Raw genomic sequence first — 17793 nt, 5'->3', positions numbered from 1 at the left:
AGCAGGAAAGATAATACAGGAAGTGAGACACAGCATCAAGGAAACTCCCATTTTTTAAGAGCTGATGAAAATCCTACAACATATGTGATTAAATTCAAAGGGCAAATCAACCTTGCATGATATTATTTGCCACTCACCATGGGTAAGTATTTTCATTTTAATGGGCAAATGATACATCATTTTGCCCCCATTGTCATAAGTCACCATGACTGGGAATAGAAAATTGCCATGATAATTTTGCTGCCAACGGCTAACATCTTCTATAAAAACACAGACTTTTCAAAAGGATCTTCAAAGGGGATAGAGAATCTTCTCAACAGTCTGTGGAACAAAAGAGCAATTATCAACTGCAGTCTGCTGCCTCTTCTGTAGTCTGTGCGTTTCCTTTGCACAGAAGTTTCTGGTTTAAAGATCTAAGTCGGGGTGGGTAAGACAGCCTTTTTGTGCTGGAGTGGGCCCTCCAAGTCATTTGATCTGGCCTGCCCTGCTGCTTCCCTGCCCCCAGACCAATCAAGACCTGAGGACAAGGGAGTGTGTTCAAGTCTTTTTCCCCCCACCAAGGGTGCGTGGCATCAGAGGGAACCACCAGCTTTTTTGAATAGCTGGTGGTTCATTCTAGGTGCTGCACACGTCTGCCAGGGTGGGGGCAGGGCAAAGACTTCACGTGCTCCCCCACCCTCAGGCCCTGATTGGCCAGGGGATGGGGCACTTGTAAAGTCTCCTCTCCCCTGGCAGGGAAGTGCCTACAGGGAACCGCCAGCTGACAGTTCTCTCTAGACACTGGAGTGGGGGGCGGGAAGGAGCACAGTCTTCACACACTTCCCCACCCTCGGGCAATCAAGGTCTGTGCTCAGGGGAGCATGAGAAGTTTCCCGGCCCCACCCCTTCTGCCTGAGGACCTGCTCCTTCCGGGGCAGCCCTGAACCACTTCACAAAAACCACTTCACTAGTTATTGCCCACCGCTAATCTAAGTGTAATCACTGACACTTTTTTCACCTCGGTACCAACATCTTCCTGAGTGGTGGTATGAACATAGATCCCATACAGCACTATACTGCAGTACACAGAAGGCGTAAAGAGAGAACAAAAAGCTAAATTGGTTATGCTGCCACTGACACATTCAGGCTATGAAATTTGACCTTAAAGAGGTAGGAGCAACATCTTTTATGCCCAATTGTGTTTAGAATCAATCCAGTTCATTAGACCACTGAAACTTAGAAAGTCCCAGATTATAGGACGAACTGAAACTGAACATAATAGATGCAGACTTGTCACCTTATGAAAATGCGTTTGCAAAATCTTTGCATTTTAAAAAAATTAATAAGTTTAAATAGAAAATAAAATAAACCCCAAATCTGTATTCCTAAAACATTTCATTGTTACAAAAAATGTAAGCATAAGTACTATTTAAATCTATGACAGAGTAAAAGGTAAATTAACACAATACAGTGATGCATTTTTAAGGAAAACACTTAATTTTCTTATCAGGTACTATTTAACCCCAGGCATTTGATCGGAAATGAACTCAAACTGAGCAGCTAGTCAGCCATTCAAAACAGACTGGAGAAGCTCAGCACATCCCTAATATAAAGTGGGCCTACATAAAATTTAAATTTTTAGTATGAAAGAAATGCATGTATTGCTTATTTCAGAACATCTCAGGCATAAATAAAAGCTATTGAAGTCTATTCTAGCTTTTGATGATTGACGACATTTATGTAGGTAATTCCAAGTTATGATAAAATGCACATCCTAGGCAGGAAATGACTTCTGTTTCTGGTTTATGAGAGACAAAGTGTGGTCCAAAATCTTGTATTGGGCTACCTTTTGTTGGTGTGAGAGACAAGCTCTCCATATGTACAAAGGCTTTGTGTATTCTGGAAATTGAGGCTATGTCTACACTACAGGGTTTTTGTGCAGAGCATCCACACCTCAAGTACTGTTTTGTGCAAGAAAATGTACAGTGAATCAACAGAACAAAGGGGTTATGGCGGTATAGTTATTCTTTCTACAAGGAATAACTCCTTTTTGCGCAAGAACTCTTGCGCAAAAAGATGTGTGGGGACGGAAAACAGGGTTTTTTTGGGGGCAAAAGCAGCCTATCGGAAGAAGCACAGGTGCCTTGGTGGCCATTCTAGTAATGGCAATCAGAGCTTTCTTGCAAGAGAGAGTCCATGCAGTCTGGACACTCTCCTGAGCAAAAGCACATCGCTTTTCCGATGCGATTTTGCAGCGTGGATGCACACTTGCACAAGAAGCCTGCAGTCTAGACGTAGCCTGAGTGATAAAGCTTTTGTCATTCACAGATGCTCAACTTTTCCACAGCTAGTTCCAGTGTAAACAGTCTTTTGCAGGCAGGAGTGCTCTACTGCAGACAAAGCAAACACCAAACATCCTATGGGGTAAAAGCTTTTATTGGCAAAAGTGCTGACAAACAGTGTTTACACTGCCAAGTGTAGACAAAATCAGAGTTCCTATTAGGTCACTGGAAACAACATAGCTACAACTGCACTTTATTACTGGTTTATGATTAAATACATTATACAATCTGCAATTACCGAGTGTCTTAAAGACTATTAATCCTGACAGTTTTTGGTATGGTCCATCTTAAGCACTCTTGCTGATGCAAACAAAGAATATCTCTTAGAATCATAGAACTGTAGAGCTGGAAAAGACATCAGAAGGTCATCAAGTCCAGCCCCCTGCTCTAAACAGGACCAATCCCAACTAAATCAACCCAGCCAGGACTTTGTCAAGCTGAGACTTAAACACCTCTAGGGATGAAGACTCCACTACTTCCCTAGGTAACCCATTCCAGTGCTTCACCACTCGCCTAGTGAAATAGTTTTTCCTAATATCCAACCTGGACCTCTCCCACCACAACTTGAGACCATTGCTCCTTGTTCTGCCATCTGTCACTATTGAGAACAGCCTCTCTCCATCCTCTTTGGAACCTCCCTTCAGGAAGTTGAAGGCTGTTATCAAATCCCCCCTCACTGTTCGCTTCTGCAGACTAAACAGACACAACTCCCTCAGCCTCTCCTCTCCTCATAGGTCCTATTTTCTTTTCTTCCTTTGGTCAGGATCCTGAAATCTACCATCTTATGATCACTGCTTCTGAGGTTGTCACCCACCTCTACTTCCCCTATTAGTTCCTCCCTGTTTTTGAGCAGAAGGTCAAGCTGCACACAGCCCCTGGTCAGATCCTTCAGCGCTTGTATCCAGAAGTTATCCCCATCAGTCTCCAAAAACTCCCTGGATTGCCCGTGTACTGCCGTATTGGTTTCCCAACAGATGTCAGGGTGATTAAAGTCCCTCACAAGAACCAGGGCCTGCGATCTGGAAGCTTCTCTTAGTTGTCCGAAGAAAGCCTCATCTACCTCATCCACCTGATTCGGTGGCCTGTAGTAGACACCAACCACAGTATCACTGCTGTTGTTTGCACCTCTGAACTTAACCCATAGACTCTCAACAGGTTATTCTCCCTCTTTATACTGGAGTTCTGAGCAATCATAGTGCTCTCTTACATACAGTACAACTCCTCCTCCTTTTCTCCCCTACCTGTTCTTCCTGAACAGTCTATACTCTTCCATGACAGCGCTTCAGTCATGCAAGTCATCCCACCAAGTCTCTATTATCCCAATTAAATTATATTTCTTTGACTGGGCCAGAGCCTCCAGTTCTCCCTGTTTGTTGCCCAGGCTTCTTGCATTAGTGTACAAACATCTCAGATAACCAGTTGATCGTTGTATCTTCTCCATTCGAATCAGGGGTCCTCCTTTCTTTCTCGTTCCTCTTTGCATTTCTTCCCGGTATCCAACTTTCCCACTCCCCTTAGGGTTTTGGTCACCGTTCCCCAATGAACCTCGTTTAAAGCCCTCTTCACTAGGTTTGCAAGCCTACCCGCGAAGATGCTCCTTCCTCTCTTGGTTAGGTGGATCTCATCTCTTCCTAACAATCCCTGTGCCCGGAACAGAGTCCCATGGTCGAAGAAACCAAAGCTCTCTCTGTGACATCACCTGTGCAACCACACATTTTACTTCCTCAATTTGACGATCCCAGCCCAGTCCTTTCCCTTCAACAGGGAGGATGGACGAGAACACCACTTGCGCTCCAAATTCTTGGATCCTTCTTCACAGCGCTACATAATCCGCAGTAACCCGCTCAAGGTCATTCTTGGCCATATCGTTAGTTCCCACGTTGAGAAGTAGGAAGGAGTAGCGATCCAACGGTTTGATCAGTTTGATAAGCCTCTCAGTCATATCCTGAATTCGAGCTCCCAGTAAGCAGCACACCTCTTGAGATCCCAGGTCCGGACGGCAGATGGATGACTCAGTCCCTCTTGGGAGGGAGTCCCCGACCACCACCACCCGTCATCTTCTTTTGGGGATGGTGGTCATGGAACACCCATCCCTAGAACTACACATACCATGCTGTAGCCAGACATGAACCCCATCTTGGTTTCTGCCCCCCCAGAGAGCAAGAGAAAGGCAGTCAGCTTTTGATGCCCTGGGAACGCAGGTGTGCTGCCTGTCCCTGACTCTACCATAAACAGAAACCAGACAGTAAATGGGCTAGCTGACGACCCGGGGCCTCCCGTCGCCCTGATGGCTAGTACCAGTAATTGACACGCCTGCACTGTCCCAGGAGAGGAATCTTCACCCATCACATACCAGAGGTGCCCATTGTCTGCATTTTCCCAGGTGTGAATTATGCTTTGCACCCTTCGTGGGAAACTTGGCATTCAAAGCCATTTTTCCTAATTGGCCACTTGAGACCAGGAAGAAGCCTACATGACCCAAGGGGTATAAAGAGGGGTTTAGTAGCCCATCCCATTTGCGCTCCAATCATCTACACCTGCTGGCAGGTATTGATTGTCTCCCGAGGTCTGTGGGATGCCCAACCTCGCCCGACTTCTTCCCGAGGGATTGAGAGAAAGACGCTGGCCATGCCAAGTCTGGAACGCAGGGGTGAGAATTATACCTGCTAGGTGTCTATTTTGCATGCATTTAATAAGAGCTCAGAGATCCAAAAGGGTTTCATGGTATCTGTAAGTGACTTATTAGTGTAATTTCTGTCCTGTCCTTTGTAGTGGCTGTGTTATCTGTAACACAGCAATAGCATTTAACAACTAAGTTTACCCTGTAACAATAAAATAGTAACTGTTTAAGCTTTAACCTGACTCCTTCAGTTGCTGTAACAGAACCAAGCACAATTTAAAAGAACTTCAGCCGGTCATAAAGGACAGGTATAGGAAGAGCTTGGGCGTTTTGAATTGTGTCACTCCCAGGTGACAGATCTGTTGGGGCATCTCTCAGCCTCCCCAGGCTGCCCGCTGCGAAGGGATTTCTGTATCCTAGCAGCTAAAATCTGAGATGAAATAAGCTCTTCCTATAAACTCGGGGCATCTGAGAGCCTGTTGGCTGCCCTCTGCGACGGGACCCCAGTCCTAGCAGTAAAGTCACAGACGTTAAACTATTTTTCGGGGTGCCCTCCAGCCTCCTAGGCTGCCCACTGCAACGAGACTTTGTGTCTCAGCAGTTGAAGACTTGGGTGTAACACACATGCACACACTGCCCTGACCGTCAGCTGACACATGCCTTCCAGTAGATGGTGTTCCCTTGTGGTTTCTTCCTTGTGAGATGTCTTCCAAAGCATTCAGCACTGCAGAGACTGTGGAGAGAGCCTGAAAGCGATAATTTACCTCTATAGCATTGGGGGATTCCTGTGCTGGCCTTTTTCTCCTTCTAGAAGTTACATGCTGCCAGACCTCTCCCTGGTCCTGTACTGCCCTCTCTGGCTCTTCTGCCTGCTGTGCTTTCAGGATAAAACACTGCCTTCTACTGAGGATCGAGCATAGGGTCGACACTTGGGCCTCCAGTCCTCTAATTTTTTCTTCCAAAATGGCAACCAGTTTGCACTTTGTGCAGATGAAATCCGTTCTTTCTTCAGGGAGGAAGACAAACATGGCACACGCTGTGCAGGTAACAACAGCAGTCCTATCACCATCCATCCCTGCTGTCCTGGAAAAAGGATTTAAAAAGAAAGGCAAGAGAACCTTGCCCCCTTCCCAACTCCCTCTCTAAACTCCCTGTTAGCACTCACCTGTTCGCAAGCTCTTTGGTCGCTTGCTCACTCTTGGTCTTGTCTATACTACGGCTTAAATTGATGTAATTTATGTTACTCAGAGATGTGAAAAAAACACTCAAGTGACATAAGTTCCATTGACTTAAAAGCAGTGTTTACAATTCACTATACTGGTGGGAGACACTCTCCTGCCTAGCTATCAGTGAGCCTGAATGATTACATTAGGGGTGGGTAACCTAAGGTTGCGGGGGGGTGGGGGGGGCAGATGCGGTCCCTGGCTTGCTAGTATCTGGCCCGCAAGGCCTGAGCATTGGGGAGCCCATGCTGGTGCTTCAGCCCCCCTGCCATGCCACAGTGGGTCTGGAGCACAAAAAAATCTACTAGTTTGGGTCCCCACTAGGCTCTGATGGGCAAAGGGACTGTGGGGAGTATCTTTCTCCTTCTCAGTCAGGGGCCACATCAGTGAGGGTTTGGTTTTTCTGTTTTGCTTCTCAGTATTGTGCAGCCCCTGACTGATTTTTCTGTGGGTCAGCGGCCCCCGATCCAAGAAAGGTTCTCTGCCCCTGGATTACATCAATAGGAGAGAGCTCTTCCATCAACACAGTATGTCCTTACCATATGCACTACACTGGTGCAGTTGTGCTGACATAGCACAGGAATGAAAACAATCTTCTACTTAATGCAAGAACATTTGTCTAAATATCAGAGGGCAGATCTTTGGAACTAATACAGTTTTACTTCTTGTGTCAATTTCAAAGGAATTCTCTTCTGACAAAAGAAATATTTGTAAACATTTCTAGCTTTGATACATTTCAGACCAGAGTCAGAATTTGATGGCCTGGGACTGAATCTGAAACTGAGGCCTCCACATCCTTTCAAAAAATTATTACTTAAGAGGAGACTGTGGGAGGAATTTGATTGCAAATGAGCCCACAGTTCATTTACCCTGCTGGGTCTGGGCTCAGCACCTCATTCTGATTTGGTCTAAAGGGGCTGCCAGGCCAAATTAAAGTGGAGCTGTGATTTTGTGTGTGAGCTCACAATGCCACATGATTTGGGATCTCTTTAAAACAATGGGTCCTGGACAAATTACTCTTTTGCCCCAACCCCATTCTGGTTCTGTATGAATGTGCAGTGTTAATCAAGCAAGGTCTGTAAGGGGGACACAAAAAGACATTTAAATTACCACGCAGTATTATGACTGGCAATGTTCTCTTTCATTAATAGAATGTGCCTTGTCTAGATCTCAAATAAATGTATTCAGTATGAATATGTAAAATGAGAGGAGTTGCTCCCTTAAGAAAAAAGTGGTATGTTTAAATTTTTTACACATCTATACATTGAATTTTGTTGTTACTTTTCCTTTGTGTACTTCTGAATAAAATTCTCATAATACTAATCTGAGAACATTAGTGTATTCAAATAACCCTTTATCTACCTAATTACCACATTAGATTTTTTTTCAGCTACATTTTTGTATGATCACAGAATTCATATAAAAACTACATCATTAATATCATGCATGGGCTTGCAGCTTTATGTTCTACTGTGACAGAATCACTGTGGCTGATAATTTTATGAAATGATTTGGGGATTTTTCCTGGGCTGGATCTTTCTTCGGGCTTCCTCTGAAGATAAACTCTGTCCTGCATATGTGACACATGTGTGATTCTCTCACTGTTGAATGTCTCTTCTGGGACACCTCCAGAGAACTCAGTATCACCTCACAAGTGGAATTACAGAAAAAGGTCCTGTTCAGGGGTGGTGTTTTCTCCTGGGATGTTTTCTATGGAGGGCACTGCTGTTTGTAAGCTAGGATTTCTCTTTTGGGTTTGTGGTACGGGGAACCAAGTAGATTGTGGTTAATGGTTTTTTATGTGAATCCGGGTATATTTTTATATTCATCTTTTAAAAAAACCTTGAAGATTTCATATATTACCAGTTAAAGCAACTTGGCCCACAATTTTAATATGGGTACCCTAAAACGAGGCACCCAAATATATAAGAACAATCATAATCGGTCCGATCAATGATCCATCTAGTCCACTATCCTGTTTTCCAGCAGTGGCCAGTCCCAGATTCTTCAAAAGGAATGGCAAGAGAAGGGCTATCATCAATTGATCCATGCCCTGTTGTCCAATCCCAGCATCTGACAGTCAGAAGCTAGGGAAACCCAGAGCTTGGGGTTGCAGTCTGGACCACCTTGGCTGATAGGCATTGATGGGCATATTCTCTATGCACTTATTTAAAATCTTTTTTGAACCTTTACATAGTTTTGATCTGCACAACATCCCCTGGTAATAAGTTTCAAAGATTAACTGTCTAGTGTTTGAAGAAGTACTTCCTCTTTGTTTGTTTAAATTCATTGGGTGCCCCTGCTTTTTGTGTTAGAAGATGGGGTAAATAATACTTCTTAATTCAATTTCTGCACACTATTCATGATTTTTAGACCTCCTCTATTAGAACTCTTTTAATCATCTCCTTTCCAAAATGGTCAATCCTGGCTCCTCCCGTGCTCCAGGGAGAGGGGAAGAGGGAAGCTGGGGTGCGGTAGCCCCGGCTCCCGAGCATTGGTGAAAAGGAAGAGAGGCCGAAGGAGGCTGGCAGGACACAGAGTGACATGATGACATCACTCTGTCATCCCGCAGGAAGTTTTTTTAGATAGAGAGAGAGATGAGGCCTGGGGAAATCAAACTCTCAATAGTACTGCAAGTTCACTAGCACTATTTCAGTTTGCAACAAGGAATTAACTCTCTCTGTGTTTTTCATTCACATACCACTTTGCTAAATATGGTTCGAGACTTTAATAGCCAGTGAAGCTGCTGACATGACTAATGGATGGATTTAAATAACTTACGCAGGTAACCCTTGTGGCAGTCTCACAACCCACAGAGCTGGCCAGCCTGGCTAAAGGGCAATTGAGAACTGCAGCAGACTAAAGAGAAGAAATCCTTGGTAGGGATTTGCCGAACTGCAAGGGTATGTCTACACTACAAAGTTAATTTGAACTAACAGCCATTAGTTCGAATTAACTTTCATAGGCGCTACACATACAAACCGCTAGTTCGAACTTAATTAGAGCTAGCGGAGCGCTTACTTCGAACTAGATAAACCTCATTCTACGAGGACTAACGCCTAGTTCAAATTAAGTAGTTCGAATTAAGGGCTGTGTAGCCACTTATTTCGAACTAGCTGGAGGCTAGCCCTCCCCAGCTTGCCCTTGCACTCTGGGCCAAGCCAGGGAAACTCTTCTGCCCCCCCTCCCGGCCCCGGAGCCCTTAAAGGGCCAGTGATTGTGCCAGGTGCAAGCCTGCCAGCACTCAGCCAGCAGACCCTGCACCTGGAACAGCATGAGCCAGCCACCCGCTGCCACCCAGCCCTCCGCCTCTTCCCAGGACCAGGCTGGCAGCTCCCAGGAGCCTGCCCGGGGTTGCAAGAGATCGTGGACCTCATCCAGGTTTGGGGGGAGGCCTCCAACATCCACAATCTCCGCACTAGGCACAGGAAAGTGGCCATCTAGGGCAGGACAGCTGCCAGCCTGGCCACCAAAGGCCACATGCGAATCCAGAAGCAGGTTTGCATGAAAATCAAGTTGAGCCCTGAACTTAGAACATAAGAACATAAGAACGGCTGTACTGGGTCAGACCAAAGGTCCATCTAGCCCAGTAGCTTGTCTGCCGACAGCGGCCAACACCAGCTACCCCAGAGAGGATGGACTGAAGACAATGACCAAGCCATTTGTCTCGTGCCATCCATCTCCAGCCTTCCACAAACAGAGACCAGGGACACTATTCCTACCCCCTGGCTAATAGCACTCCATGGACCCAACCTTCATGACTTGATCTAACTTCTCTTTAAACTCTGTTATAGTTCTAACCTTCACAGCCTCCTGTGGCAAGGAGTTCCACAGGTTGACTATTTGCTTTGTGAAGAAGAACTTTCTTTTATTAGTTTGAAGGCTGCTACCCATTCATTTCATTTGGTGTCCTCTAGTTCTTCTATTATGGGAACTAATGAAGAACTTTTCCTTATACACCCTCTCCACACCACTCATGATTTTATAGACCTCTATCATATCCCCCTCAGTCTCCTCTTTTGTAAGCTGAAAAGTCCCAGTCTCTTTAGCCTCTCTTCATATGGGACCTGTTCCAAACCCCTGATCATTTTAGTTGTCCTTTTCTGAACCCTTTCCAAGGCCAAAACATCTTTTTTTAGGTGAGGAGACCACATCTGTACACAGTACTAAAGATATGGCGTACCATAGTTTTATACTTCCCCTCCTCCTTCTTCCCCTAGCTTCCCCCTTCCAGCTCCCTCCTCCCAGGTTTCCCCCTCCCCTCTCCCACCCTCTCTCTTCCCCTCTTCCACCTCCTTTTCCCAGTCTCCCCAGAGGTTAATCCCCCCCCATCCCAGTTATGTTAAATGAAGAGAGTTTCTATTTTTGAACACACGTGTCCTTTATTTTTTACATCAGGAAGGGGGGCTAGGGAGGGGTAAATGGAAGGAGGTGAGGGGGAATGGGGCACAAGCCCCCAGTGGGGAGAACTGGGGTGGCTCTGTGGGCTCCTCAGGGTGGAAGCTCTCCTGTAGGGCTTCCTGGATCCTGACAGCCCACCGATTGACCCCCCCCGGATGGCAGCCTGCGGCAAGTGCAGCCGGGCTGATGCCTGAGTGCTGTAATGTGCCGAGTGTGGGCACTCCAAGCCAGGACTGCTTTTCCATCCCTCATCGAGGTAGACAAGCAAGCGGGGAACCCTGAGAACTGTCTGTCTGGGGTGGGGGGTCGGGTCCCTTTAAGCACAGCCCTCGGCTAGCCTGAGGCAGCAGCTCCATACTCTAAGTCCTAACCCGATGCCCTGCTGGCACTGGTTCCAGCCAGCCTTAACTTCAGTTCAGGGTCCACTCAGTGTGGACATGCTAGTTCAAATTAGCAAAACGCTAATTCGAACTAGTTTTTAGGTCTAGATGCACTAGTTCGAATTAGCTTAGTTCGAATTAACTAATTCGAATTAAGTTAGTTCAAATTAGTGCTGTAGTGTAGACGTACCCTAAATGAATATCCTGGCTCTGTATTTTGCAGCTCCTTAATCTGGCTCCATCTTGCTCTCATTTGTTGGATCCACAAAGCCCTTGGCAGTGACTAAAGTAAACCTCACCCTTCTATTTACTCTTGTGTGTGGAGAGACAGATTATTCACAGCTGAATCAAGAACCTAGACATAAACCCTGGCTGTACTGAACTTAGTGGGAATTTTGCCCATTGACCCATTTTGCCCTAAGCTCTGGAGTTCACATTGAGAGCCTGAAAGCCTTTAGACTGTTGTTCCTTTGAAATCCTTCCCTCACAGACAAGATAACAATTAGCTTGAAAAGAACCTTCCAAGTTCTAGTAAATCAAATAAAGCATAGTGCATGCAAAGAGGCCAACATCATGCCCATGAGAGTAATTGCAACATATGTCATGCTGATGAGAAACTGACTCTTTCCTTTCAAACAGGACAGTCACAGATGGCCAATAGCAAAAGCTACATTCATTCCAAGTAGGTAGCTGGCTTCATTTTATATAATCACACAAGTTAGCAGAGCTTGTGCTTGTCAGCAAACATGGGACCACTTTTTAGCTATTCTTAAACCATGATCAGAGACTCAACAGTAGTTCTTTTTGTATGGATCACATATGATTGAGGGCCCACATGGTAAAAACAACCTGTGGCAAAACCCTGATTTCTGTGGCACTCTGATGTGGCAGACTACAAAGTCTGTGCCCCCTTCACTTTAAGAAATGAAATTTCTTTGTGAGATAAATATGAAGATGAATAGTACAATTGGTGTTATTTAATATATGCTGTCCTTACATTTTTCATTGTCAGTCTGCAGCAAATTTTCATATTGAAATTGTATACTGCATCATGGAAGTTTTTGAAGGTAGAAAGCCATTGGAGCTTCTGACTCTGGAGGAAGATTATTATTATTTGTGAAAGTCACATTAGTTAAAAGTTTCAACTGCAATCACCTCCAGTGAAACAGTTTGCAATATGGACATTTACCATTATAGTGTACAGTTAAGAACTCACTGAGAGCTATTTCTTTAGGCCATCTGTAAATCCAGCTACAGACCACTGGATCAGTTTATTTTCAGCTCACTTTTTTTACTAATGTGCAGGCTAGAGATTTTTTTAATTGAAGCTCAGATTATGAAACATTTTTGAGACCAATTCGACATAACAGATTATGTAGGGACTTGTGTATGTTGAATATCTGAACTATGATCCTCTAACTTTTAAGTCCTTAACTAAGTCCTGTTCTACACTGGGAGTTAAGTTTTAACACCTAGGGTTACCAGGTGTCCGGTTTTGAACCGGACAGTCTAGTATTTGACCTTTCTGACCGGGAAACAAATTGAGAAAATATAAATGAGAAAATATAAATGTCCAGTATTTTCTAAATAAGATGTAATGTAGATTGTGATGTAATGTCAAGTTTGTCTGGTAATTTTGTTGAAACCATCTGGCAACCCTATTAACACATTGTAAAATTTCAGGAACGAAATCTCTATGCCTGATAGAACATAAAGGAAGGAAAAGTATACAGAAAAATAAGCATCTACAATGTATAACCCATGCTATTAATTAGAGCTGTTAAAAAGTCTTGCAGCACAACCATATGAAATTGTTAGCTTTGTTTTCAGTCATGGAAAGTTGACAAGTTTTATGTGAAAGAACATTGGCACTAAAAGTCTTTTCTCAAAACTTAAACTGAAAAATGTTGTGGTCTCTGGATAAATGTGATTTTTTTTCAAGACTGATATTTTTAGATTTGTTTTGACTTTGTAAATAAATAACCTTGATAGTTACATATATGAAAATGTGACATATTAAAATCACATAGTAGGGTTTTACAGTTCAAATGACTCATTGGGAGCCATACACAACATCTAAAAGTTAATAAAATGGAAAAGTTTTCATTTTTTGATGTTCATCTTCACTATGATGGATTCCAATGAACCAGAAATGGGAAGAAAAAAAAAAGATTTGGGTTTTTAAAAACATATGAACAGAAATCCCCAGTCTTAGCCAATACACACATGAACTGTAAGTGGCAATATTTCCCACAGTTCAATGTGCTAAGTTTCTGGCACTGCACTGGGAGATAAGTTAATTGGGAGTTATCATGTAATATGTCATATGAGGTATCTCAAAATGTTATGAATGATAAATATTTATATTGGATTGGATTGAGGAATAATGGGTGCAATTTTGTACTTCCAGCTTTTAATGTTCTAAATAATTTCAAAATACCTATGAAACTAATAGCACTGGGGTGGTTAATATAATTACTGGCTTTTTTTCATGTCACAGAAACATACATCAGTTCATTTAATAAACAACTTGCCATGCAGCAAGACATAAAACACAGCAACACAAAGTTAGGGCTCGTTTCTGCAGCCTTCATTCATATGAACAGATATATTAGCTTCATCTGGGCTACACCTGTGAGGGAGGGCTGCTAGTTTAACCTCATACAACCTTGAAATATAAAGGAAAGATCTAGCGATAACTACTACCAGTCATTGTAGGGTAACCATCACCATAATGTCTAGGCAGAAATTTGTACTATATCTTCTCTCATATCTCTCTTTATTTAAATCTCTCAAATGCAAAAATATCATATAAGCAAGTAAACTTTGAAGCTATAGCACTAAAAAGCATTAAACTTTTCATATCCTCAGCCTGCTAGTGCTCAAAGGTCCACCAGGATTCTACATTTGAAAGTATTCAAAAACACATTTTAAAGAAGAAAACAAATACAGAAAACAGTGAAAATCCTATTTGCTTCATATCTACAGGTACTAGCTGCCAATATTACTCCCTCACAAGCAATTTAAAGGAATCTTAGTTAAGGAAAGAAAGCAAAACTGAAAGTGATTGGGTAGAAGAGGAAGTCTTCTCTCTAGTAAGAAACTGAAAGTTTCAAAGACAATGACAATGTGCTTTCTATAACGATACACATTTTAGACCAAATGGATATGCATAAACAGTCGCAATCAGGAAGCTATTATATCATCTTGCTTTAAATATTATCTGTCTTTCTTTGTGAAACCCACAGGTCATTACAAATGTGCCCCAGAGGGTACATGCATCTAGTCATAAATAGGAAGAAGTAATAAGGGCCTTTAAAGTTCAGTGGGAGCTGAATTCAGTATAACATATTCAGTATAACATATTGGTTAAACCATGCATTGGATTCAATATGCCATCAGGTCCTCTAAGAGACAGAGAGCTTAATGGAATGCAAAGAAATGATCTGCCCTTTCGGAGATAAACTTACGGGCAGCTGCTGATTTTATTTGTGGACACTATCACCTAAGACACAAAAGTAGTTCAGTATCAGAGGAGTAGCCGTGTTAGTCTGAATCTGCAAAAGCGGCAAGGAACCCTATCATGCATCTGACGAAGTGGGTCTTTGCCCATCAAAGCTTATGCTCCAACACTTCGGTTAATCTAAAAGTAGTTCAGAGGACCTTGAGGCTACATCTACACTGCAGCACTATTTTGGGCTACAAGAGGTAGCCCAAAGTAGCTATCCCACATCTTAAAAGCAAGCCTATTATTTTGAAATATAACAGGCTCGCTATACCAACATCTCTGTAAACCTCATTCCACGAGGAGTAAGGGATGTTTCAGAATAGCAGGTTATTCGAAATTTGGTGCTGTGTAGATAGCGTCAACTTACAGAATAAGTTATTTCTAAATAAGATACACAATTTGCATAGCTCAGATTGCGTATCTTATTTTAGTGAGACATTTCTCCCCTTTATTTTACTTGATGCTTAATGCTCCTCAATAAGACAGGTTTGCAACAGTGATTTATGGAAGGTAAAAGGGAAAGTTCTTGCTGGTCTGAAGCATAAACCAATTTAATCCTCCCTGAATTTTCTGTGCCTCTAGATTAATATCTGTACATGTCCACTGAGGAGGAGGTTTTACATAGTGACAGCAAACTCTTAGTTTGTGTACACTTACACATTCCACTAACGGATAAAAAGTGAGGCAAGGACAAGGTTAATTTAGAGAGGGAACAAAGAGCAGAGCTACCATCAAGGATGCTACTAGAGCAGGAAGCAGATACATTCACAACTGATACCCATAATCAATCCAACTGTTTCCAGATAACACAGCAGGGATAACATGGGAATAGGTACTTTTTTCACAATAGTAGGAATCACACATTTCCATGAGATTCTATTCTATAATGCCTGGAAACATATGTCACAAGTCCAAGAAATATCACCAAACTCCTTTCAAAATCAGAAGAGGCAGAGACCTAGCATCCTTAAGGCATTCAAATATACTTCACATAACCATTATATGCTGTGATTTTAAGTTTATTATCAGCAGATATTTACGAAGTATTACCAATTGTTCTTGTCATAACATCATAATGCTAGTAAAGCAAACACTGTATTATTTTTCCACAGAACTTCTGATGTTATTTCCAAGGATGAGATAACTCACCAGAAACCAACCAATCAATAATATTGCTCATGATAGATATTAATAGAGCAGATTCCAAAAACACCCCATCTAATTGCAACTCTAACCATATACCAATATTTAGTGCTACACTGACGTTACACCTACAATAATACCAAAAATACATAGCATTTATATAGCATTCTTCCTGCAAATTATTCAAAAATATTGACTAACTAACCTTCATAATAACCCCGTGAAGTAGATAAATATAATCTCAATTATAGAGAAGGAGAAACTGATACACAGAGGTTGTGGAACCTTTCCAAAGTGTTTAAACATGTTAGTGCCAGAAACAAGACTAGAAACACAGGAATTTCTCACTCAATCCCTTCCTAGAAATTTGTCAGAGAAGAAGCAGTTGCTGCTATCCTTTCCTCTCCATCCACATGATAAATTAACAACAGATATTCCAGGGTTGCAGACACCTGTTATGGAACAGTTTATGTATTTCACTTGCATAATATTAAGTAGGCTAGTTTATTTCTATACATCTTTTATTTATCACTCTTTCTTGCATAAAAAATCCCAGCTGTTTTATACAGTCACATTAAATTTGGCATTTGAAACCCAGAAGGGACTCAAACATTCCTTTCTGTAAATGTCTGTGTTACTTTGTACACTAATTAAGTTGGAGTGATAATGAAAACCCAATGACACCATTTAAGCAACTGGGGAATGGGACAATCTACAAGTAGTAGAAAAACATCTTCAGCATGCTCTGGTGTAGGGGATTGGTCAAAACTATTAAAAAACCCCAACCCTGTACAGATTGTTCTTAAATGGCTTGAAGTACTTGAATATAGAATTATTTCAAGATTTAAGGGCCACCAAATGGAAACTCATCTTCCACAATGAAATGCAAACCAAGTTTAGTTTATTGAGTGTTGAGAATGAAACTTCAAGATAAAATAGCATGGATTAAGCTGACTCACCTTAGGCACCCAGTGGCATTGCGAAGCACCTGTGATGAATGGAGCTGTATTTTGTGATCATCCTGGAGGGGTGAGTTGTCCCAACCAGAGTGAGGGATGATCACTGCATTGGTCAACACTGCAAGGGCATCCTGGATGATTGGCATTTTCAGTGCATCACACGAGGATAGATTCCAGAGAACTCCTACAAAAACCAAGTGATTAATATTTATTACTTTGGTGACATCAGAGATCATTTCTTGTTTTGAAATTACTTTTCGTGGCACTGTTATTTTTAAACAGTGTCAAAGAAAGTCTACACAGTGTCTGATGTGTCAGTGATGACTAAACTCTGTCCTACTAAGAAATTACCTTTTAATTTTCCTTTAGAAATAAACTAAATCTTCACAGCAACTCTGGAGTTTCTCAGAAATAATGCTGACAACTGGTCAGCATGTTTGTGATTTAATTACAATTTTTAATGGAAGAGTAATACAAATAAATACTAGAGAACAAATTTACGTTATAGATTACACTGCCATCAATGGGCAACTACTTGGGTGGAACTAAAATAATTACTCTTTGGCTCTCTAGGGTAACTTTAATGGATGGGTTTAGCTCTGCTCCATCTACAAAACTACCAAAAGCATTCCTTTGACAACTCATGTGAAGTTTAACAATCTTGAAATTCTGTTAACCCATACAATAATTATTTCTGGGCTAGTCAATTATTTTTTCCTCCAGTTGCACAGGGAATGGAAATAGATTTTGTGCTTCAGCTGGTAGGTGTTCATGGCAATTTTTTAAGGTGGAATATAATTAGTTTTATTAATATATATACTGCTGATATATTAATATATAGAGAGAGATAGTTAGAATTTTATTTGTAACTTAACAAATATAAGGGCCTTACAAATGTTATCCACAGATAACAAAGCTAGAGGTACAAACACTCACAAGATAATGTCTTAGAAAGAGATACCTTGTGCTGAAAGTCACAAATTACAAAACGCAAATTAAAAAGTACAATAAAAAGAAAATTTCTTGGGCACAGCCATAAGGATTAAATAAAAAGGAAAACTACTATTTTCATATTAAAAGTAGACTGTTAAAAGCAAATCATATCATTTATTTTAAATATAAAAATGACGTAAACAGGTAGTTGTAGGCATTATAAATAGACAGTTAAATAGCCCATTTAATTACAAGTCTAAATAGGAGCAGAACCTCAGTCTGTAGAAAAATGGTTCATGCTAAAT

At 41.9% G+C, this 17793-nt stretch overlaps 1 protein-coding gene across 4 annotated transcripts in view; it reads right to left on the bottom strand.

The window, feature by feature from the left end:
• The window catches only part of CTNND2 (catenin delta 2), a 1059017-nt gene that overhangs the window by 196754 nt on the left and 844470 nt on the right, over positions 1 to 17793 (bottom strand). For all 4 annotated transcript variants that reach the window (XM_006120137.5, XM_006120139.5, XM_075921467.2 and 1 more), the window contains one exon: positions 16556 to 16739. In XM_006120137.5, the coding sequence (XP_006120199.1) occupies positions 16556 to 16739 (184 nt within the window). The remainder of the gene's footprint in view (positions 1 to 16555; positions 16740 to 17793) is intronic.

This window comes from Pelodiscus sinensis, chromosome 2, assembly GCF_052426305.1.
Source record: "Pelodiscus sinensis isolate ZL-2025 chromosome 2, ASM5242630v1, whole genome shotgun sequence".
Taxonomy (NCBI): Eukaryota; Metazoa; Chordata; order Testudines; family Trionychidae; genus Pelodiscus; species Pelodiscus sinensis.
This window is presented reverse-complemented; position numbering and strand designations above follow the sequence as displayed.